This window comes from Bos indicus, chromosome 8 (assembly GCF_029378745.1).
Source record: "Bos indicus isolate NIAB-ARS_2022 breed Sahiwal x Tharparkar chromosome 8, NIAB-ARS_B.indTharparkar_mat_pri_1.0, whole genome shotgun sequence".
Taxonomy (NCBI): Eukaryota; Metazoa; Chordata; class Mammalia; order Artiodactyla; family Bovidae; genus Bos; species Bos indicus.
In genome coordinates, this window is record NC_091767.1 from 8,585,182 (window position 1) to 8,610,435 (window position 25,254).

Consider the following 25,254-nt stretch of genomic DNA (forward strand, 5'->3'; position numbering starts at 1 on the left):
CAACTCTCATATCCATACATGACCACTGGAAAAACCATAGCCTTGACTAGAAGGACCTTTGTTGGCAAAGTAATGTCTCTGCTTTTGAATATGCTATCTAGCTTGGTCATAACTTTCCTTCCAAGGAGTAAGCGTCTTTTAATTTCACGGCTGCAGTCACCATCTGCAGTGATTTTGGAGCCCAGAAAAATAAAGTCTGACACTATTTCCACTGTTTCCCCATCTATTTCCCATGAAGTGGTGGGACCGGATGCCATGATCTTCGTTTTCTGAATGTTGAGCTTTCAGCCAACTTTTTCACTCTCCACTTTCACTTTCATCAAGAGGCTTTTGAGTTCCTCTTCACTTTCTGCCATAAGGGTGGTGTCATCTGCATATCTGAGGTTATTGATATTTCTCCCGGCAATCTTGATTCCAGTTTGTGTTTCTTCCAGTCCAGCGTTTCTCATGATGTACTCTGCATAGAAGTTAAATAAGCAGGGTGACAATATACAGCCTTGATGTACTCCTTTCCTATTTGGAACCAGTCTGTTGTTCCATGTCCAGTTCTAACTGTTGCTTCCTGACCTGCATACAGATTTCTCAAGAGGCAGGTCAGGTGGTCTGGTATTGCCATCTCTTTCAGAATTTTCCACAGTTTATTGTGATCCACACAGTCAAAGGCTTTGGCATAGTCAAGAAAGCAGAAATAGATGTTTTTCTGGAGCTCTCTTGCTTTTTCCATGATCCAGCGGATGTTGGCAATTTGATCTCTGGTTCCTCTGCCTTTTCTAAAACCAGCTTGAACATCAGGAAGTTCACAGTTCACATATTGCTGAAGCCTGGCTTGGAGAATTTTGAGCATTACTTTACTAGCGTGTGAGATGAGTGCAATTGTGCAGTAGTTTGAACATTCTTTGGCATTGCCTTTCTTTGGGATTGGAATGAAAACTGACCTTTTCCAGTCCTGTGGCCACTGCTGAGTTTTCCAAATTTGCTGGCATATTGAGTGCAGCACTTTCACAGCATCATCTTTCAGGATTTGGAATAGCTCCACTGGAATTCCATCACCTCCACTAGCTTTGTTCGTAGTGATGCTTTCTAAGGCCCACTTGACTTCACATTCCAGGATGTCTGGCTCTAGGTCAGTGATCACACCATCGTGATTATCTGGGTCGTGAAGATCTTTTTTGTACAGTTCTTCTGTGTATTCTTGCCATCTCTTCTTAATATCTTATGCTTCTGTTAGGTCCATACCATTTCTGTCCTTTATTGAGCTCATCTTTGCATGAAATGTTCCTTTGGTATCTCTGATTTTCTTGAAGAGATCTCTAGTCTTTCCCATTCTGTTGTTTTCCTCTATTTCTTTGCATTGATCGCTGAGGAAGGCTTTCTTATCTCTTGCTATTCTTTGGAACTCTGCATTCAGATGTTTATATCTTTCCTTTTCTCCTTTTCGCTTCTCTTCTTTTCACAGCTATTAGTAAGGCCTCCCCAGACAGCCATTTTGCTTTTTTGCATTTCTTTTCCATGGGAATGGTCTTGATCCCTGTCTCCTGTACAATGTCACGAACCTCATTCCATAGTTCATCAGGCACTCTATCTATCAGATCTAAGCCCTTAAATCTATTTCTCACTTCCACTGTATAATCATAAGGGATTTGATTTAGGTCATACCTGAATGGTCTAGTGGTTTTCCCTACTTTCTTCAATTTAAGTCTGAATTTGGCAATAAGGAGTTCATGGTCTGAGCCACAGTCAGCTCCTGGTCTTGTTTTTGCTGACTGTATAGAGCTTCTCCATCTTTGGCTGCAAAGAATATAGTCAATCTGATTTCAGTGTTGACCATCTGGTGTGTCCATGTATAGAGTCTTCTCTTGTGTTGTTGGAAGAGGGTGTTTGTTATGACCAGTGCATTTTCTTGGCAAAACTCTATTAGTCTTTGCCCTGCTTCATTCTGTATTCCAAGGCCAAATTTGCCTGTTACTCCAGGTGTTTCTTGACTTCCTACTTTTGCATTCCAGTCCCCTATAATGAAAAGGACATCTTTTTTGGGTGTTAGTTCTAAAAGGTCTTGTAGGTCTTCATAGAACCGTTCAACTTCAGCTTCTTCAGCGTTACTCATTGGGGCATAGACTTGGATTACTGTGATATTGAATGGTTTGCCTTGGAAACGAACAGACATCATTCTTTCGTTTTTGAGATTGCATCCAAGTACTGCATTTCAGACTCTTTTGTTGACCATGATGGCCACTCCATTTCTTCTAAGGGATTCCTGCTCGCAGTAGTAGATATAATGGTCATCTGAGTTGAATTCACCCATTCCAGTCCATTTCAGTTCGCTGATTCCTAGAATGTGGACATTCACTCTTGCCATTTCTTGTTTGACCACTTTCAATTTGCCTTGATTCATGGACCTGACATTCCAGGTTCCTATGCAATATTGCTCTTTACAGCATCGGACCTTGCTTCTATCACCAGTCACATCCACAGCTGGGTATTGTTTTTGCTTTGGCTCCATCCCTTCATTCTTTCTGGAGTTATTTCTCCACTGATCTCCAGTAGCATATTGGGCACCTACTCACCTGGGGAGTTTCTCTTTCAGTATCCTATCATTTTGCCTTTTCATACTGTTCATGGGGTTCTCAAGGCAAGAATATTGAAGTGGTTTGCCATTCCCTTCTCCAGTGGGCCACATTCTGTCAAATCTCTCCACCGTGACCCGCCCATCTTGGGTTGCCCCACGGACATGGCTTAGTTTCATTGAGTTAGACAAGGCTGTGGTCCTAGTGTGATTAGATTGACTAGTTTTCTGTGAGTATGGTTTCAGTGTGTTTGCCCTCTGATGCCCTCTTGCAACACTTACCGTCTTACTTGGGTTTCTCTTACCTTGGGCATGGGAGATTAGCTTATATTACTCAGCCATTAAAAAGAATACATTTGAATCAGTTCTAATGAGGTGGATGAAAATGGAGCCTATTATACAGAGTGAAGTAAGCCAGAAAGAAAAATACCAGTACAGTATACTAATGCATATATATGGAATTTAGAAAGATGGTAAAGATAACCCTGTATGCGAGACAGCAAAAGAGACATAGATGTATAGAACAGTCTTATGGACTCTGTGGGAGAGGGAGAGGGTGGGATGATTTGGGAGAATGGCATTGAAACATGTATATTATTATATGTGAAACGAATCGCCAGTCCAGGTTCGATGCATGAGACAGGGTGCTCGGGGCTGGTGCACTGGGATGACCCAGAGGGATAGGATGGAGAGGGAGGTGGGAGGGGGGTTCAGGATGGGGAACACGTGTACACCCATGGTGGATTCATGTTGATGTATGGCAAAACCAATACAATATTGTAAAGTAATTAGCCTCCAATTAAAATAAATACATTTATATTAAAAAAAAAAAGAGACTGGCTTACTAAAATGAGCATCAAACTCTTGTAATAGTGGTTACAACTCGGTATGAACCAATGATGTGCTGTGCTTAGTCGCTCAGTCGTGTCCGACTTTGTGACCAGGCTCCTCTGTTCATGGGGATTCTCCAGGCAAAAATACTGGAGAGGGTTGCCATGCCCTCCTGCAGAGGATCTTCCCAACCCAGGGATCGAACCCAAGTCTCCCGCACTGTAGGCGGATTCTTTACTCTCTGCACCAGCAGGGAAGCCCATGAACCGATGATACACGGTACATGTTGCATTTAGTATCTACTTTCACTGCTTACATGTCACAGCTTACGCTGAGGCATTTAAAAAGAAATTTCAAACTATGTTTACATTTCCCCTAAAGCCATAAAGTGGGTTCAAATGCACTTTTATTGCATCAGTTAGGTGACTTTTCAAAAGCCCCCAAGGATGGGGGCTGGTTGCCAGGCAGACCAGCCCCCTGGTTAGAGGTTTGGAACTTTCAACCCCAGCCCTGGACTTTTAGGGAGGGGAGAGGGGCTGGGGGTTGAGTTAATCACCAATAGCCAATGATGTAACCAATCATGCCTGTGTCAGGAAGCCACCATGAAAACCCTAACTGAAGGGATTCAAACAGTGTCTGGATTGTGAGCATATGGAGGTGCTGGGAGGGCATGGCAGCTCTTCACCCCTCTCCAGCACTGACTCAGGCATCTCTCCCATGTGGCTGTTCCTGAGTTGTACCTTTTAATAAGTTGGTAATCATAAGTAAAGCACTTTCCTGAATTCTGTGAGCAATTCTAGCAAATTATCAAACCTGAGGAGGGGGTCATGGGAATCTGATTTGTAGCCAGTCGGTTGGAAGTAGAGGTGACAAGAGGTGAACCTGAGAAAAAAATTCAGAACCCAGAAGTTGAGAGCTACGTTTTATTCGGTGGGGATTTTTAGTACTTCAAGCCCAGGAGGCAGCATCTCAAGTAACCTGAGAGAACTGCTCTGAGGAGATGAGCAGGGAGCCAGGATATAATAGTTTTGTAACAAAGGGTGGTAGTCTGAACATCAAAAGGTGGATGCTAATTAAAGATAAAGGACAGAAATGGTATGGACCTAACAGAAGCAGAAGATATTAAGAAGAGGTGGCAAGAATACATAGAAGAACTGTACAAAAAAGATCTTCATGACCCAGATAATCATGATGATGTGATCACTCACCTAGAGCCAGATATCCTGGAATGTGAAGTCAAGTGGGCCTTAGAAAGCATCACTACGAACAAAGCTAGTGGAGGTGATGGAATTCCAGTTGAGCTATTTCAAATCCTGAAAGATGATGCTGTGAAAGTGCTGCACTCAATATGCCAGCAAATTTGGAAAACTCAGCAGTGGCCACAGGACTGGAAAAGGTCAGTTTTCATTCCAATCCCAAAGAAAGACAGTGCCAAAGAATGCTCAAACTACAGCACAATTACACTTATCTCACATGCTAGTCGGAGAAGGCAATGGCAACCCACTCTAGTACTCTTGCCTGGAAAATCCCATGGATGGAGGAGCCTGGTGGGCTGCAGTCCATAGGGTCACTTAGAGTCGGACACGACTGAGCAACTTCCCTTTCACTTTTCACTTTCATGCACTGGAGAAGGAAATGGCAACCCACTCCAGTGTTCTTGCCTGGAAAATCCCATGGACGGAGGAGCTTGGTAGGCTGCAGTCCATGGGGTCACTGAGGGTCGGACACGACTGAGCGCCTTCACTTTCACTTTTCACTTTCATGCATTGGAGAAGGAAATGGCGGCCCACTCCAGTGTTCTTGCCTGGAGAATCCCAGGGACGGGGGAGCCTGGTGGGCTCGTCTATGGGGTCGCACAGAGTCGGACACTACTGAAACGACTTAGCAGCAGCAGCAGCAGCAGCACGTGCTAATAAATTAATGCTCAAAATTCTCTAAGCCAGGCTTCAGCAATATGTGAACTGTGAACTTCCAGAGGTTCAAGCTGGTTTTAGAAAAGGGAGAGGAACCAGAGATCAAATTGCCAACATCTGCTGGATCATGGAAAAAGCAAGAGAGTTCCAGAAAAACATCTATTTCTGCTTTCTTGACTATGCCAAAGCCTTTGACTGTGTGGATCACAATAAACTGTGGAAAATTCTGAAAGAGATGAGAATACCAGACCACCTGATCTGCTTCTTGAGAAACCTATATGCATGTCAGGAAGCAACAGTTAGAACTGGACATGGAACAACAGACTGGTTCCAAATAGGAAAAGGAGTACGTCAAGGCTGTATACTGTCACCCTGCTTATTTAACTTCTATGCAGAATACATCATGAGAAACGCTGGGCTGGAAGAAGCACAAGCTGGAATCAAGATTGCCGGGAGAAATATCAATAACCTCAGATATGCAGATGACACCACCCTTATGGCAGAAAGTGAAGAGGAACTCAAAAGCCTCTTGATGAAAGTGAAAGTGGAGAGTGAAAAAGTTGGCTTAAAGCTCAACATTCAGAAAACTAAGATCATGGCATCTGGTCCCCTCACTTCATGGCAAATAGATGGGGAAACAGTGGAAACAGTGTCAGACTTTATTTTTTTGAGCTCCAAAATCACTACAGATGGTGACTGCAGCCATGAAATTAAAAGACACTTGCTCCTTGGAAGGAAAGTTATGACCAACCTAGACAGCATATTCAAAAGCAGAGACATTACTTTGCCAATAAAGGTCCATCTAGTCAAGGCTATGGTTTTTCCAGTGGTCATGTATGGATGTGAGAGTTGGACTGTAAAGAAAGCTGAGCGCAGGAGAACTGATGTTTTTGAACTGTGGTGTTGGAGAAGACTCTTGAGAGTCCCTTGGATTGCAAGGAGATCCAACCAGTCCATTCTAAAGGAGATCAGTCCTGGGTGTTCTTTGGAAGGAATGATGCTAAAGCTGAAACTCCAGTACTTTGGCCACCTCATGCGAAGACCTGACTCATTTGAAAAGGCTCTGATGCTGGGAGGGATTTGGGGCAGGAGGAGAAGGGGACAACAGAGGATGAGATGGCTGGATGGCATCACCAACTTGATGGATGTGAGTTTGAGTGAACTTTGGGAGTTGGTAATGGACAGGGAGGCCTGGCGTGCCGCACTTCATGGGGTTGCAAAGAGTCAGACACGACTGAGTAACTGAACTGAACTGAACTGAATTAAAGATAACCAGGTATCTCAAATTAAAGAATTTGGCACTTTTCTATATGGAAGATGCAAGAGTCTGGGCTCACTGTAATCACTCATTTCATATGCATCTCACCTACCGGGGGCTAGTATCCTGTGTTTTCTTATCCTAGATTTCCTCAGGGCTCAGTGTAGAGAGTGGCTGCAGCCTAATGGTTACTAGATGGCCAATATTCTTTTCCTTCTTGAGTTACCTCAAGGCTCACCAGCTCACCTTAGTCGGTTGTGGTTTCAGTCACTAATAACTGTGACATCCTTTGCTTACTGGTATGGCCGGGAAAATTCCATTTCTCACAACTTAGACTTGCAATTGGCATCTGAAGCGGGGGTGGTCTTGTGGGGTTGAGTCTCTCACCTGTGGGGTCTGCACTGACTCCAAGTACTGTCTGAATTGAGATAAACTGTATAGAATTTGTCCCTCATGCCTGGCTTTTTTTTTCTGTGGAAAAACTTTAGCCAAAGAATAAGTTTAATCAGCAAAGTGAGAACTTGCGGAAACAAAGGAAAATAGTCAAAGGAGATAAAATAATAATAATGTAGCAATTAAGCAAAGTCAAGGACCTCTCGTTCCCCCTCAAGGACTATGGATGATATGCTGAACCATCTCCTGTGAGCTGTTGTATAGAAATTGAAACCCCCACCATGGGGAGAAGTTAACTACTGATGACCAGACTGTAGCCATGACAGAAGCTGCCACAGTTCTGAGAACTGGCCTTAGGGAAATGGGAGCAAACTGACCCTAGGACTAAAGAGTAACTGTGCGTAAAAACAGTCAAGATAATGCTGGTCAGACCTCTGATGGCCAATTTCAAGATGACTATCAGAGTTGACTGTGCTGTTTCTGCATGTAGCCCCCTCCGTCTGACTATAAAATCTCTTGCCCCCAGTGGTCTTGTGTGCATGTGTAGGGTGGGGGGAAGGTCAGCCTTTGGACAGATGTCTGCCCTCTCCCCAGGTTGCCAGCCTCCAAAATAAAGCAAACTTTCCTTTCCACCTACCTGGCCCCTTTATTGGCTTTTGAGCGGTGAGCAGCTAGACCTGGGTTTGGTCACAATAGCAGGCTTTGGGATCCGCTTCCAGAGAATATGAAAACTCACCCAAAGACCCAGAGCCTTTTAATGCTCAAGCAGACACTAGAACACACGCCTCCTCAAGAGACTCACAGTCGTGGGTGGGGGAGTGGGTGCAGACAAGTGTGCCTGATATGGTGTCCCCCTAGTCCCTGCTGCAGAGAGAAGGCAGACAGGCAGGGAGCGGGCTGTGTGGACGCTCCTGAGCCTGGCTGCCCCGTGGCCCCTGCTTCCTCCTGACCCCGGGCTTACTGTGACGTCACCCAGGACCAGCCCTGCCATGCGTTTGTGATGGCTGCCACTGAAGCAGCCACGGCTGGCATTTTGTCAGCTTTGGCTCGGGGCCCAGGTTGGGAAATTCTGGACTGGAATGAAAAGACAATGCTCCAGCTTCTAATTCCACTGCTCATGGCACTCAAGGGACGTGCCCAGAAAACTTCAGGTTTGTGCCAGGCTGAGCCAGAGCAAAGGGTGGGCGGATGCCTGCACCCTCTTACCTGGCTCCTGTAGAGCTGATTTAGAGGCCAGAGGGGGTGCAGAGCTGGAGCAATTGGCTCAGGAAATGAGATTACAGCGGATGAATCAAAGTAGATGGATTGGCCTCAGTGAATACACCAGTTAAAATGATCCTGCAGGGTCTGGACCCAGAGATCTGGAAGAATAGAGCCATTAAGAAGCTATGTCAAAGGGTGGGGGTGGCGGTGGGGGTGGAGAAGTTTCACAGGCTGGTTGACTCCAGCCTGTTCCAGCAGAGGTCAAGTGGCTCAAAAGAAGCAGCCCCCGTCTTCCCCTTCTCCTGCCTGGGCCACGGGCTTTTGTCCTTTGAGCTGTGGCTAGTGTGGGACTCCATAGGCTTTTTTTGTTTCCACTTTGTTTACAATGGTTTGCACTGTGAGGAACTCCAGAACAGGCTGTGTCTGTTATGTCTCAGTGTCTTCTTATACTCTGATACAACTATAACGCCATCATCTGAAAATCCTCAAAGTTTGCTGCATGAGTTTCAGTTCTTCTCATTTAAGCATAATGATTTTTTTTTCCTTTAAAAAATGTAGTTTGGTCAATGTCAGTGTACATCAGGGATGGGAGTGTATGTGCAGAGTGAGAGTGTGTGTGTGTAAGTGTATTTACAAGCCATCTTTCCTCCGACTCATTTTGAAGTTATTTGACAATTCCAACAAAGCAACAGGAATATCACATCTTAAAACTTAAACCACAAACCCAGTTTTATTTGGAACTGCTGTGTTTTATTGAAAATATCTAAATATATTAAGAAGAGTCTGAGTCATCTGGCAGAACGGTGGTGTAGCTGTGATAAATGAGTGTCTGTATAAGGGAACTGGAATATAGAGCATTCATCCAGGGCTTGAAAACAATTAGGGATGGGTTTCAGGCTGAAGTATCACAGGAGATGAACAGCCAATGGAAATCCTTGATGGCAAAGTCTCTGAGGATTGCATGCTCGTAAGGTAGTAGAGTACCAGTGAGTTCCCATGGAGTCTAGCCTAAGGCAGATATATAAAGTGTATATTAGAACAGAGCCTGCATCTTTTGGCACAAAGGACTGTGTCCCGAGAAGCAACTCCAAAGGCCAATTTCACTGCTTTCAGTGATTCTAGAATCAGAATGCCTGGTCCTAGCCCTTACTAGCTGTATGGCACTAGCACAGGGGTGTGGGTTTGATTCCTGGTCAGGGAGCCAAAATCCCACATGCCTTGTAACAACAAACTGAAATATAAAATGGAAGCAATCCTGTAATAAATTCAATAAAAACTTTGAAAAAGGTCCATGTCAATGAGAAATAATAATTTAAAAAAAGAACAAGAACAACTGACTTGAAGGGAAGTGTGATATTCTGACAGTGGCTGCTGCTGCTAAGTCGCTTCAGTTGTGTCTGACTCTGTGCCACCCCGTAGACGGCAGCCCACCAGGCTCCTCCGTCCGTGGGATTCTCCAGGCAAGAAGAGTGGAGTGGGTTGCCATTGCCTTCTCCTCTGACAGTGGAGGAGGAGTTAAAAAAAAAACAACGCCAGTTTCAGGAAAGTAACATCTCCAAAAATAAATATCTACTAATTTATTGTCATAAACTCAGTTTACTCAGCAAACTATATTCATTTAGTTTTGAACATTTTGTCAGCATTCAACATGAAGTGAATGATGATCATTTGTTCAAGTGCTCCTAGTTGTAGAGTTCTCATTAGTCTTTGACCGAAATATTAAATTAATTCAACCATTGCAACCACTGACCTGATCTGTTCTTAAACATGGTGGCAACAAACCCAGAAGATTTCATAGGTAAAATCTGAATGAAGGATTCAAGCAGTGGACTCTGGTTTAGTTTAAATCTCTTAAAAACAAACATTTGTCTCAAATGCTATATCTGAGGCAGCCAGAGTATCTAGAAGGATGCCTACTACTGAGTATCAACTTTAAGAAGCAAAACTGAAATAAGCATGGGGCATTGGCGAGAGCTGTGCTGAGATATTGCCACATATTCATGCTAAATGCCCTTTAGAGCACAAGGGGAGTATGCATCCAAATGTGTGTTCTCACCTGAGAGTTTAAGAAGTTCTCAGGAGGTGGAGGAGATGGTGGGGAGGAGAAAAAGGAGACCAAAAGCAGAGGTGAGAGAAAGGGACCCTTCACTCTCTGATTATTTTTATTTTTTGCAGTTTTTAAAAAAAATTTATTGAAGTATAATTAATTTACAATGTGTTAGTTTCAGAAAGTGAAGAACTAAAGAGCCTCTTGATGAAAGTGAAAGAGGAGAGTGAAAAAGTTGGCTTAAAGCTCAACATTCGGAGAACGAAGATCATGGGATCCGGTCCCATCACTTCATGGGAAATAGATGGGGAAACAGTGTCAGACTTTATTTTTCTGGGCTCCAAAATCACTACAGATGGTGACTGCAGCCATGAAATTAAAAGATGCTTGCTCCTTGGAAGGAAAGTTATGACCAACCTAGATAGCATATTAGAAAGCAGAGACATTACTTTATCAACAAAGGTCCGTCTAATCAAGGCTATGGTTTTTCCAGTAGTCATGTATGGATGTGAGAGTTGGACTGTAAAGAAAGCTGAGTGCTGAAGAATTGATGCTTTTGAACTGTGGTGTTGGAGAAGACTCTTGTGAGTCCCTTGGACTGCAAGGAGATCCAACCAGTCCATTCTGAAGGAAATCAGTCCTGGGTGTTCATTGGAAGGACTGATGTTGAAGCTGACACATCAATATTTTGGCCACCTGATGTGAAGAGCTGACTCTTTTGAAAAGACCCTGATGTTGGGAAAGATTGAAGGTGGGAGGAAAAGGGGACGACAGAGGATGAGATGGTTAGATGGCATCACCAACTCATTGGACATGAGTTTGGGTAAACTCTGGGAGCTGGTGATGGACAGGGAGGCCTGGTGTGCTGCGGTTCATGGGGTCACAAAGAGTCGGACACAACTGAGCAACTGAACTGAACTGAGTTTCAGGTGTACAGAAAAGTCGATCAGTTACACATATACAAACATCCACTTTTTAAAAAAGATTCTATTGGTGATAATTTCTGAGAAAGTTTCCCTGGTGGTTCAGATGGCAAAGGGTCTGCCTCCTGCAACGCAGGAGACCTGGGTTCAATCCCTGGGTTGGGAAGATCCCCTGAAGAAGGAAATGTCTACCCAGTCCAGTATTCTTGCCTGGAGAATCCCATGGACAGAAGAACCTGGCAGGCTACAGTCCATGGGGTCACAAGGAGTTGGACACAACTGAGCAACTAACACTCTTCCTATATAGGTCATTACAAAGTATTGAGCAGAGTTCCCTGTGCTATATACAATAGGTTCTTACTAGTCATCTATTTTGTATATAGTAGTGTGTGTATGTCAATCCCAGTCTCTCAATTTAGCCCTCTCTCCTCCTCTCCCCTGGTAATCATAAGTTTGCTTTCTACGTCTGTGATTCTGTTTATTTTTTTTTGTAAATAAGTTCATTTTTACCCATTTTTAAAGATTTCACATATAAGCGATACTATATGATATTTGTCTCTCTGTGTCTGACTTACTTCACTCAGTTATGCCAGTCTCTAGGACCATCTATGTTACTGCATATGGCAATGATTTGTTCTTTTTTATGGCTGAGTAATAGTTCATGTCTGGATTCCAAAATTTGGGGGCAATATGAAAACTAGGGGCAAGAGATAAGAAATATTTGTCCTGAACCAACCAAAGATGACTCCTGGGTATTGATGAGAAGGATTAGAGCAAACGATACAGCTAAATTGGCTGAGGAGGGACTCCAGAGATTACTGATGTTCTTATGCCATGTAAAGGCAATCATGACAGATGGACATGGACAGACTCCTTAGAGAAAAGCTCCTTGATGCTGGGAAGGATTGAAGGCAAGAGGAGAAGTGGACGACAGAGGAAGGGATGGTTGGATGGCATCACCAACTCAACGGACATGAGTTTGAATAAACGCCGGAGTTTGTTGGACAGGGAGGCCTGGTGTGCTGCAGTCCATGGGGTCACAAAGAGTCAGACACAACTGAGTGACTGAACTGAGTAACTTTTTAGCAAAAGGAATGAATTTATAAGCACATAAGGGAAAAATCATACAGGAATAGTTTTGACTCAGCAACAAATTTTAATTTCCTGAACATCAAAGACAAAAGAAATGACAAATTGGGTTAAGTCCTTATAGTATTTTTTTCAGCTAAAGAATTATCATCTTTAATGTCTAAATAGCTTTTTTACAAAATGATATGTACATATCATACCTAAGCTCCTTCCACTTACCTGCCCCCCAACCAGCACTCCACCTGTACCCAGGAAGGGTGCCGTAGCCCAGCTGCTCTCTGGAGAGGTGTTTCCTGCGTGGAGAGCAATCAGTTCAGTGCTAAGCTTCATGTCTGACTCTTTGCAATCCCATGGACTGTAGGCTGCCAGGCTCCTCTGTCCATGGGATTCTCCAGGCAAGAATACTGGAGTGGGTAGCCATTTCCTACTCCAGGGGATCTTCCCGACCCAGGGATCGGACCTATGTCTCTTTCATCTCTGGCATTGGCAGGCAGATTCTTTACCTCTAGCACCACCTGGAAAGCATCTCTGGGTAGCAATGCAGACTGGCAAACCTCTCTCTTCCCTTGTGTGGCAAACCTATGTTCTCCAGTGAATCCTGAATCCCAACCTGGGGGAGGGACTCCCTTGCCAAGTTTGGTCCTTCTTTTCTTCCCTAACCCTGGGGTATTCTTGGAGTCCTCTAGACTCTTTGTATTAAATAGTTACTCCTCTGTTATCCTTTATAACTCTTTTTTAAAAAGATTTTTTTTTTAATGTGGAACATTTTTAAAATCTTTATTGAATTTGTTACAGGAGTGTTTCTGTTTCATGTTTTGGTTTTTTGGCCATGAGATATGTGGGACCTTAGCTTCCCGATCAGGGGTCAAACCTGCTCCTTCCTGCGTTGGAAAATGGAGTCTTAACCAGGGGACTGCCAGGGAAGTCCCTCATCTATAATTCTTTCTTTTTAATTAATTAATTAATTTTAATTGGGGGCTAATTACTTACAATATTGTGGCGGTTTTTGCCACACACTGACATCAATCAGTCATGGGTGTACATGTGTCCCCCCATCCCAAAACCCCTCCCACCTCCCTCCCCATCCCATCCCTCAGGGTCGTTCCAGTGCACCAGCCCTGAGCGCCCTGTTTCATGCATCAAACTTGGACTGATCATCTATTTCACATATGGTAGTATACATGTTTCAATGCTATTCTCTCAAATCATCCCACCCTCACCTTCTCCCACAGAGTCCAAAAGTCTGTTCTTTACATCTGTGTCTCTTTTGCTGTCTTGCATATAGGATCGTCATTACCATCTTTCTAAATTCCATATATGTGCATTAATATGCTGTATTCGTGTTTTTTCTTTCTAACTTACTTCACTCTGTGTAATAGGCTCCAGTTTCATCCACCTCATTAGAACTGACTCAAATGTAGTATTTTTAATAGCTGAGTAATATTCCATTGTGCATATGTACCACAACTTCCTTATCCATTCATCTGTAGATAGACATCTAAGTTGCTTCCATGTCCTGGCTATTATAAACAGTGCTGTGATGAACATTGGGGTACACGTGTCTCTTTCAATTCTGGTTTCCTCAGTATGTATGCCCAGAAGTGAGATTGCTGGATCATAAGGCAGTTCTGTTTCCAGCTTTTTAAGGAATCTCCACACTGTTCTCCATAGTGGCTGTACTAGTTTGCAACTAGTACAGCCACTATGGAGAACAGTTCTCTTTTGTCCACACCCTCTCTAGCATTTATTGCTTGTAGACTTTTTGATGGCAGCCATTCTGACTGGCATGAGATGGTGCCTCATTGTGGCTCTGATTTGCGTTTCTCTGATCATGAGCGATGTAATTCTTGATAGTAAGCTTTTCCTGTCCCAGCCCTGCATAGTCTCTGTTTCCTGAATGGACCCTGCACATCTTTGCACTTCTCCGCTGCCATTCCAACAACTTGACAGCTCCTGCTGTATCGCCGCCCTGACCTTCCCAGATCTCACAGCTCCTCTTGAATGTGAGGGACAAAGAGTACAGGGGGTGTGTTTGACTGGAGTGGTCTGAGGTCTGTCCTCTCTGCACCAGCCCACTTCACTCAGTTCTATCCCAGCAGTCTCTGCTGGGAAGGCGTGATAAGGATTTCTTAGTGCTTCTCCTGGACCAAGCGTTCTTTCTTTTCCCTTTCAGATGAAGTTCACTGTGGCTACAGACCCAAGTTTTCAAACTCAACCGTGCTACAAGCTCACGAACTGTTGAACGTCCAGGATGGCGAGTTCCCATGGCAAGTGAGTATCCAGATCTCGCAGAAACACCTCTGTGGAGGCTCAATCATACATCGGTGGTGGGTTCTGACCGCTGCACACTGCTTCCCAAGAACCTTGTAAGTTTCTGAGGCGTTGTCTTACTTTACATCAGGTTTTCTCGATGTATTGCCTGGGCTGGGTAGCTTAGTGGGTTACTACATGACACATGTGAAGCCATGGGCTCTACCCCAAGTGTGTGTCCACTGGACTTGTACCGAAAGGTATCTGCTCTATACTTACTCTCTCAAGCTAACCAGATCCAAACATTGGCTGCTAGTCGTGACTATGCGCCCAGTATAGGAAAATCAGTACAAAGCTTCCCCTCCCCTGCCTGCCCTCTGTGTAGACCACCACTGTATTCACTCACTGTACACATACAGGCTACCACATGCTGTTTTAAGTGATGACAATACGGTAGTCCGCAAGACAGTCAAGTCTCCAGTTGTCAAGGAGTTCACAGTCCAGTTTCTTGGGTGGATTCACCCCACTGTCTTCTGTGGGAAAGTCTCCTTGAGCTGACTGTTCACTAGCCCAGAGTTTTGCCTGAGTTTAGACCCCTGACTTCTGCCACTCTGATCTCTAGCCTCTCTTCGGCCACTGTACACCCAATGCTTTGGACTTCTCAGTATTCAACTCTAAACTCTACTGTTTACAAAGTGTTAAAGTGTTAGTCACTCAGTTGTGTTCGACTCTTTGTGACCCCATGGACTGTAGCCCACCAGGCTCCTCCATCCATGGAATTCTCCAGGCAAGAATACTGGAGTGGATAGACATTTCCTTCTCCAGGGGAATCTTCCTGACCCAGAGGGATGGAACCTGGGTCTCCTGCATTGCAGGCAGATTCTTTACCGTCAGAGCCACAAGGTGTTAATAAATGTGCCTGTAAGTGAGAAATGCAATATGACTATTATTATATTGTAGTTTGTAGTTATTATATGCATTCTTTAGGTTAGAAATGACCTTGGAAAACATCACTGTGGTCATGGGATCCAGAACACTCAAGGACTCCCGCCTGGAGAGAAAGCAAGTGCAGAAGATAATTATTCACAAAGATTATGAACCACCTCACCTGGACAGCGACCTCTCCCTGTTGCTGCTTGCCACACCAGTACAATTCAATAACTTCAAAATGCCCATCTGCCTGCAGAAGAAGGAGAAGATCTGGGGCCGCTGCTGGATGACAGAGTGGGTGATGGCTCCTTCATATGGTATGTACCTTCCCTTCTGAACCCAGAAAATTTATGCCTAAATGTCTAGCCCCAGGCTAGACAGCATGATGCTTTGGAAGACTCAGGTCGGAATTTTGGTCTCACCACCCTCGCTTTGTGATTCCGACCTAGCTCCCCCAGATTATTTTCTTTCATGTTTTCTCATCTGTAGAATGACAAGACTGCAGCCTTCAAATACCCTGTGTGGATTAAATTAAGTGAGATTATACATGTAAGGTCCTTACCATCAATACAAGCCTGGAACATCAGTTCAGTTCAGTTCAGTCGTGTCCGACTTTTTGCGACCCCATGAATCACAGCACGCCAGGCCTCCCTGTCCATCACCAACTCCTGGAGTTTACTTAAACTCATGTCCATCGAGTCAGTGATGCCATCCAGCCATCTCATCCTCTGTTGTCCCCTTCTCCTCCTGCCCCCAATCCCTCCCAGCATCAGGGTCTTTTCCAATGAGTCAACTCTTCGCATGAGGTGGCCAAAGTACTGGAGTTTCAGCTTCAGCATCAGTCCCTCCAATGGAACATAGACGAACCTAAATGCACGGGAGTGATGGTGATTTCTTTCGGAGCCCAGAAGCACTGTAGAAAGAAAGCTTGGATTCTTCCCTCCTAGGTGGTTTTACAAGCACATCTCCCCAAATGTTTATCATCAGATGAAGCTCATGTAGACTTCCCTGGTGGCTCAGATGGTAAAGAACCCACCTGCCAATGCAGGGGACAAAGGAGATGCGGGTTTGGTCCCTGGGTAGGGAAGATCCCCTGGAGGAGGGCATGGCAACCCACTCCAGTATTCTTGCCTGAAGAATCCCATGCACAGAGGAGCCTGGTGGGCTCCACGAGGTTGCAAATAGTTGGACACGACGGAGTGGCAACACTTTCACTAGACCACCATCCTGAGACGACTCTGAGACAGTGATTCCCCAAGCAAGCACAGTCCTCCGCTACCTCCAGGCTGACTAGACAGGGATGCCAGAAGGCGATGAGCAGGATCCTCTTGGATCCGGGTTGTTTCTTTCCTTCGAGATGGCACCTTTAGGTATGCCATCCTCCTGGCCTCTCCACTGGCCTGGCAGAGGTGGGTACAGAAGTTAGGCTGTTATGAACCTCTGCACAAGGCAAACCTGGCTGTGAAGAGATGGTGGGGTCACTGAGAAAGCTCTTTCCATACTCACCTGGCAGAGGCTGGGGTGAGGGTTTGGTAGGCTGCTTCCAGAGGGAGTGAGCTTCCCAATGGGAAGCAGAGAAATAAGCAGAGATGGAGAAACCACTCCTGGGAGATGGTGGAGAGGAGATTGAGTGGGCATTGGGTTAGGTCACTCTAAGTCTGTGATGGTCTGAGTGTCTACATGCTTGCCAGGGCCTCCACCCTCGTCACTTGTGGGTCCATCCCTCTCCGTGGTGGAGCAGTGCTCATCCTTACTCTGCTGCTGCTGCTGCTAAGTCGCTTCAGTTGTCTGACTCTGTGCAACCCCAGAAACGGCAGCCCACCAGGCTCCCCCGTCCCTGGGATTCTCCAGGCAAGAACACTGGAGTGGGTTGCCATTTCCTTCAATGCAGGAAAGTGAAAAGTGAAAGTGAAGTCACTCAGTCGTGTCTGATTCTTAGCAACCCCATGGACTGCAGCCTGCCAGGCTCCTCCGCCCATGGGATTTTCCAGGCAAGAGGACTGGAGTGGGGTGCCACTGCCTTCTCCGCATCCTCACTCTAGCTTCCTCATTTTGCTAGACCGAAAGGACAACTTCAACATGTACCTGCAGAAGCTGAGAGTGGTGCAGATTACCTGGAGAGACTGCAGCCAGAGGGTAGACCACCTCTCCAGGAACATGCTTTGCGCCTGGCAAGAACTGGGCACCAAAGGCAACTGCCAGGTACTCAGCCCCCATCTCAGCTCCAACCTCCACATGCCCCACCACGTTCTGGGTTCCCAGGAGGGAGACAAGGAGGGAAGCCCTAGCCCAGGGGTCCCCAACCTCTGGGCCATAGACAGGAGGTGAGCTGTGGGTGAGTGAGCCAAGCCCCATGTGTATTTACAGCTGCTCCCCATCACTCTTATTACTGCCTGAGCTCCGCCTCCTATCAGATCAGTGGCAGCATGATAAATGTAATGTGCTTGAATTATCACCAAACCACCCTCCAACTGGGTCCAAGGAAAAACTGTCTTCCACAAAACAGCTCCCTGGTGCCAAAAAGGTTGGATACCACTTCCCTGACCCATGCCACTAGGACCCTCTCACTCTGCACTCTAGTTAGAGGTGCTGTTGATTGCTCTAGACTGTTCCTTCTCTCTTTTCTCATTCTTAGGGAGACAGTGGGGCACCTATGGTCTGTACTATCCATGGAAGCCAGAGGCTCTTCCAAGTGGGTGTGTTCAGTTGGGGCATACGATCTGGCTTCAGGGGGAGGCCTGGTATGTTTGTGTCTGTGGCTCAATTTCTTCCATGGATCCAGGAAGAAACAGAAAAGGAGGGGAAAGCCTACACCTTCTCAGGAACTCAGAGAAGCAGCTCCCTGCATCGTGTTCTGTGGTACCCCATATGGTTTGGCTTGGGGGTCTCAAGTACAGCTTACCAGCATGTTTACTGGTGATAAATCAGGTCACTAAGCTTCAGATCCATACTATCTTCTCCTCCTTTCTCCCCACCCATCCTTACACAAGTACCTTTGAAGCATTCCAGGGTTTCTCTGTTAGACCCTGGAAGATAGACATGGAGTCTGTGATCCCAAATCTCACAGGAGCTATTGCTTGCGCTGCTTTGAGTTGGGATGTCAAGATCAGTGAATCCCACGGACATCAACACGTTGCCTTACTTCTGTTCTACTATAACCAATTGATCAGAAGTTGTGCCAAGTGGAAAACCATGTGAGGAATAACTAGTCATTTAGTGAGTTATGGGTGGTTAGGTGGCAGAAGCTTTGTGGGCAAGGCAGACACATCCATATACAGATTAATGTCTATTTCTATGATGAAAAATTACTGCCTACTCCAAAAGGGAAGAAGTCAAGTATGACTGACCTTCCACAAGATGGGTTACACGTCTGACCATCCTCAGCCTATGGATGATGGCCATAACAGGGTACCCTGAGGGTGCTGAGCCTCCGAATGGAGTTGTACTTTTCAATGCCTAATTTAACACCGTATCCTCGTGACTCAATTAAGGGATGGAGTTAGAGGATCAGTGAGCAGGTCACATTTAATAAATTCATCCTGACATTCCTACCCAAGATTTTGTACTCCTTCTTTTATATTTTACAAAGAATTCCATTTAATGTAGGCCATCTCTTATCCAGGGTTTTAGTCTGTCAACTAAACAAACAGAGCTACTTCTAGCTGTGCCAGGTTACTCATTAGAATACAGATTTTCTCTAAAGTGCTCTCAGACTGATACATTTGGTCCAATCATTTATTACTTTATCCTCTGCCTAATTCTTTTAGAGGGCTTTCCTGATGGCTCAGTGGTAAAGAATCCACCTGCTAATGCAAGAGACATGGGTTTGATTCCTGGGCAGGAAGATCCCCTAGGTAAGGAAACGGCAACCCATTCCAGTATTCTTGTCTGGAAAATCCCAAGGACAGAGGAGCCTGATGGACAGTCCGGGGTCACAAAAGAATTGGACATGACTGAGCATTTTAACAACTCCTTTAGAGTCTCTTCTCACACATAATCCTCAAGTGTCTACAAATATGCATCAGCGGAAGGTTGCAGGTCTGTTATTGTGGATAATATCTTCTCCTGGGTCAGATTTACCTGATCCCATATGAAGGATATTGGGATGACTTCACTTATGGTTCTGGCTGCCATAGGAGGTCGTAAGGATGGGTCATGGGGGAGAACCCAGTATCGTGTATGTATATATGCTTAGTTGATCAGTTGTGTCCAGTTTTCTGCAGCCCCAAGGACTGTAGCCTGCCAGTCTCCTCTGCCCATGAAATTTTCCAGGCAAGAATACCGGAGTGGGTTGCTGTTTGCTACTCCAGGGGATCTTCCCAACCCAGGGATGGTGAACCCATGTCTCCTGCATTGGCAGGAGCATTCTTTACCACCAGAGCCACCTGGGAAGTCCCCAGCATCTTCTGGGAAAGTAATTTCAGTTAAGTCATTACAAAGTCTTCATGGAGAGGAGACTAGCCTCCCAAGAATGGGGTAGAAGGACTGCTTCTAACAGGAATGGAAGTTCAGTGAGATTTTGAAGTATTTTATTTTTATTTTATTCTTTTTTGGCTGCACCACACAGCATTCAGGATCTTAGTTCCCCAACCAGAGATTGAGTCTGTACCCTCTGCCTTGGCATCAAGGAGTCTTTACCACTGGATAGCCAGGGAATTCCCAGATTTGAGGTTTTAAAGTACACTAACTCATTTTAATCCATCCAAACATTCCACTGTAATTTTCTTGGTCACCTTCTTCTCCAATTAATCACCATTTATGTATGGACCTAATGAAATTGTGAATTCAAGTTATGTTGTCATTCTGCCACCTGCAGGACCAACCCTGGGTCTAATTTTTGATGCAATAGATAAAGAGATTCCTTTAGGGCAGTTGTAGAAACTTCTCTGGTTGTTGGATAATGCCTTTGAGTTGACAATGTAAAACTCCAATATTATTGTTCTTTCTTTCCCTGTAAACTTTCCACCGTATTTGGTAATAGTAGCTCTTGTACTTATCTCTTCCACCAGAAAATTCTATTGCAAATGTCACTTGTTCTCCTCTAACAGGATTCTAAGAATGACAGGTAATAATTTGAGAAACTGTTTTGACATTGCATACCCTGGTCTCCCAGAATCCCATTTTCCATCAGCAAAGAGGTCATTATTCCCTTCAAATCAAATTAGGCCTGACAAGAAATCTTAGATTCCCATCTGTGCAGTTGTATTTCCTGAAACCACATTCAATACCAAATAACTATATCAGTCAGGATTCTATCAGGAAAATAGAAAATAACCTACATATCTCAAGCCGAAAGGGATTTAGTACATAGAGATGGATGCTTACAGAACCATTAAAAGGGCTTGAGTGCAAAGGCCAAGAAAAACAGTTGCTTGCTTTGTGAAGCTCAGTAGGCCTCAGGAATGATAATAACTCACTGCTAATCATCTTATGATTCTCTTCAGCATTAATGTAACAATTTGCGGAAGGACACCCAAACTTAAAGGCCAAACCTCCCAACTGTCTTCTGCTGAAATCTTCATGCCTGTGTACAGCTGCTAAGGAAAACTGTTTCTCCTGGTCTCCTGCCTTCTAAAACTCGCCTGAGGATCTAAATCTGAAGCCTGCTGGGACTCTGAGCAATGTGAGCAGCTTTCAGCATCTAAAATTCTTAGGAGAGTTTAGAAAGGCAGAGATGGAGCTGAGCATCAAGACACAATAGCCGGCACACTGATAAACTAAATGTGGAAAGTAGAAGAACAATTCCCTCCAGTGATTGCTATGAGGATTAAATGAGCGAACACCTGCAAAGTCCTAAGCACAGTATATTATACGTGCGTTAAGTGCTTGACATTTTAAGTTTTTGATTGCTGAATCATCCAGTTCAAAAGACATTCATCCTGAATACACATAATGTCAGCTGGACGGCTCAGCCATCAGCCAACCAACCAGATCAGGAATCAGGCTCGTGAAGGTCCCCATCTATGAAGGTCCTTTTTCCAGAAAGCCCTGGATAACCTATATAACTGCCTGAGTGACCTGCTTCTCCCTTCCTGCACCCCAATTCCTGGTCATATGCTTTAAGTTAGTCAATAAAGAATGAATCTGCGAGACCCTATACACCCTACCCTCAATGCTAATGAAAGCGAGATCCCCAGGTCTGTTATATCTTTCTCTCTCTCCCTGCAACCTCAGGTGTGCTGTGTACACTCCAGGACTTGGAGTAATAAATCTTATTCCTCAAAGTTCCCTGTTGGGGTTCCCTGGTGGCTCATTGGTAAAGAATCTGCCTGCCAATGCAGAGACACGGGTTCAATCCCTGGTCTGGGAAGATGCCACATGCCTCAGAGCAACTAAGCCCACATGCCACAACGATTGAGCCTGTGCTCTAGAGCCCAGGAACCACAACGATGAGCCCATGTGCCACAACTACTGAAGCCCGTGTGCCTAGAGCCCGTGCTTCACAATGAGAGAAGCCATCATAATAAGAAGCCCTTGCATCACAACCAGAGATTAGCCCCTGCTTGCTGCAACTAGAGAAAAGCCCACGCCGCAATGAAGACCCAGCACAGCCACAAAAAAATAATTTTTTTTAAGTTCTCTGATGGTTTTTGCTGAAGCATATCCTGCCATCCTAATGAGAACCACAAAGGCTGATCCAGCCACTCACTGGAGGAGATGTCCATGGGGGCTGGCTGCAAGTAACACGGTCTGGACGAGTGCCACCCATATTCCTAGCTGACGGCATGGCTATCAATAGGCTGAGACCAACACAAAGCCATGAAAAGCCTTACTGGGCAGTTGGCTATCTTTATCCTCTCTGAAATAAGGATGGCTCACAGCTTTCAGTTCTGTTCTTTGGGAGGGAACACTGGGATGATACTGCAGTTATTTTCCATCTGTCCCCATTTCACCAGTACAAATCCACTGGCTGTCCTTCCCTGAGTCCCAGGAGGCTGACGCCTCCAGACTGGTCACCTGGGGAGGCGGGGGCGGTGTCCCTGAATGTCACATGGTTCGTCCTTGGCAGTGGGAGGCATGCACAGAGGCAGGAGGCAGGTAGGAGGAGATTGGGGGACTTCCTCGCTATCCCTTTCTGTTGGGGCCACTTGCTCCCAGGGGCAGGGTCCCTCCTTGACCTGGTTCCTGCCGGAATCTCCCCTCCACACCTGCCCTCCTCACTGGACTCCAACAACAAGGCTTCCTGTTCTTGTCCCGTAGCTGACGGCTACAGCTGGTCTCTGAAATGCCCTCCTTCATCAGGACACTTTATGATGCCCACAGCCTTCCACCCCGCCATGAAAGTAGCCTCACTTCAATTTTCTGAGTGGAATTTCCTTCTGGGACCTTCTTGAATTTCTCTGCTCAAGGTTATCTTCCTAAACACCCGGGCCTGAGGTTTTGGAGCCATCCCTTTGCTTACCCCTCAGCGGGCTAAAAGGAAATTCAGAAAGTCACAGCAGGGTTCATCAGATGGTCAGGCCATGGGTTCACACTGAATTCAAAGACTAGACCCACCGCCCTTCCTGGCGGACGTGAGGAATTCATCCCCAGGAGCCCAGAGGCTATCAGTAACAGCAGGTCCCTAACGGAGACAAGAGTCCTAGGTCCCGCCTCCCACCATTGTCTAAAACGGAATGCATAAACCCAGGTCGCATCTCTGTGGCCTTGAGCTCAGAGACCCCGAGCAGCCTGTACCAAGAAAGAACTAGGGCACAGCTGAAATCCAGAAGGGAGAGGAAACAGGCGGAGATCCACGGGGAACAATGTCTATTTCTTAATCCGTCTCCTGCCCCAAATAGCTGGGCTCTCCTCCCCCACTGGTGTTTACTGTGTTCCTCTCCCTGGCAGCAGGTGCCACCAGGCCTTAAACTGGGTCACAGAGGGCGGCGAGGAGCCGACCAGGCCCTCAGGCCACATCCTCCCCTGACTTCACTCCCCAGGCTCCAGACTGCAGGGGCAGAGCCCAGACTCCAGGTGGCTCCTGCCCTCCAGGGCGTCCAGGCAGGGTCCCTGCTGCCCAGAGCCACAACCAGCGAGGAGGCCATGCTCTGCCCATCCCGTGCTGGGGCAGAGGGGCCACACTGCCCCCCCTCTCACTGCAGCCGCAGTGAGTCCCCTCAGGAACCCCTCCTCCCCAGGGCAGCCAGAACCCACACAAGGGCTCCCAACACCCTGGGGGCAGAGCTAGTGTAGAGCGTAGAGTATAAATTTCAGAATCAGAAAACAAACAAATTAAACCCCAGATTTGAAACCCCAGACCCCTGAGACACAGGGAGGGAGATGCTTGCTCAGGATAACGCAGCGGGGAAGTGGCCCAGCGCAGGCCCCAAGCACCACTGCTCACCCTCTCCACCTCTGCGGCCACGTGTCTGCCCCTCCTGTCCCGACCCCGCCCCTCCCGTCCCGACTCCGCCCCTCCCGTCCGACCCCACCCCTCCTCCTTCCCAGGATCCCCGGCATCTGGTCCTGATGGCCCCTTTCTCTTCACAGGTTCTGTCGGAGCATGGTTTTGGCCTGTTCACCACGGACATCCGGGAGGGATAGACCTTTAACTACGTGGAGGATTACCACGAGCAGTACCTAGACAAGAACCCCAATGGGTTCTGTGACCTCGGGGGCACCGGAGTGTCCTGTGCCCTGGGTATTTATTTTGGACCCAGAATTCACATGTTGGAACCCTCGGCCCCAGCATGGCCATGTTTTCTGATGGTGACATTGAGGAAAGAATGAGCTTCCCAAGTGGTGATAATGGTAAAGAAGTCACCTGCCAATGCAGGAGACATAAGAGACCTGGTTCCATCCCTGGGTCCGGAAGAGCCCCTGGAGGAGGGCATGGCAACCCACTCCAGTATTCTTGCCTGGAGACTCCCAGGGACAGAGGAGCCTGTGGGCTACAGTCCATACAGTTGCAGAGAGTCGATCACGACTGAAGCGAGTTAGCATGGTTAGCATGCATGCCAGGAAAGAATTATGGCTAAATGAGGTCACAAGGCAGGGTTGGGGGTGGGGGGTGGGGTCTCACTCACTACCTGAATCCACAGGGAGGCCATGTGGGTCAGGAGGAACTGGGTCGGCTGCCACCTGGATCTTGGACTTCCAGCCTCTAGCACTGTGAGAAGATAAATTTCTGTTGTGTAAGCCAGCAGTCTATGGCATTTCATTAGGGCAGCTCGGTTTGACCAAGCCAGAATGAAAAAGGAATCACTCCCTATGTGGTCGGCTCTTGAGGTCACAACAAAAACACTTGAAAGGAAGCAGGCAGTTGTTTTGTGGTTCACAGTGGCTTTTTGAAATGCACGAAAGCATTTTTTAAGTCTGGTCTTTGAGATATAATTTAGGAAATTACCTTTTTAAGACATATGGTTCCATGAATTCTGACAACTGCCATATGGTTGTGTAACCACCACCACAGTCAAGGCATAGCACTTTCCACCACCCCAGAAAGTTCTCTGGTGCCCCTGGGAACCCGCCCCTGCCCCAAATCGCAGCCTCTGGTGACAGTTGGTGTGCTCTCTCTGCCTGTCTGTGCAGCATATGGAAGGCAGTAGCTAGCCAGCCTCTTCAACTTAGCAGAAGGCCTTGGAGGTTCCTGTGGTCAGTGGCCTGTTCCTTTTCATTATTCATGGCTATTACTGTTGTCTGGACGGACCACTGATAGACAGGTAGGGTGCTGTTTTTAAGTCAGTCGTGTCCGATTGTTTTGTGACTGTATGGACTGTTGCCCACCAGGCTCCTCTGTCCATGGGATTCTCCAGGCAAGTATACTGGAGTGGGTTGCCATTTCCTTCTCCAGGGGATCTTCCCGACCCAGGGATCAAACCAGCATCTCCTGCATTTACAGGTGGATTCTTAACTGCTAAGCCACCAGGGAA

The 25,254-nt window shown here is 46.2% G+C and overlaps 1 protein-coding gene and 1 long non-coding RNA gene across 2 annotated transcripts; one reads left to right on the plus strand and one right to left on the minus strand.

The window, feature by feature from the left end:
* Positions 1–8,010: 8,010 nt before the first annotated feature.
* On the plus strand, positions 8,011–19,997 carry PRSS51 (serine protease 51). Its single transcript, XM_070794408.1, is given in 6 exon segments — positions 8,011–8,109; positions 14,394–14,491; positions 15,458–15,717; positions 17,460–17,602; positions 18,036–18,272; positions 18,274–19,997. Coding segments are annotated over 5 exon segments (723 nt in total). The 5' UTR covers positions 8,011–8,109; positions 14,394–14,471; the 3' UTR covers positions 18,337–19,997.
* Positions 8,884–25,146, minus strand: LOC109562792 (uncharacterized). The gene is made up of 3 exons (XR_002181221.2): positions 24,412–25,146; positions 12,440–12,513; positions 8,884–9,169 (listed from the first exon to the last, which is right to left on the minus strand). It is a non-coding gene; the product is annotated as an uncharacterized lncRNA (long non-coding RNA).
* Positions 25,147–25,254: the final 108 nt, after the last annotated feature.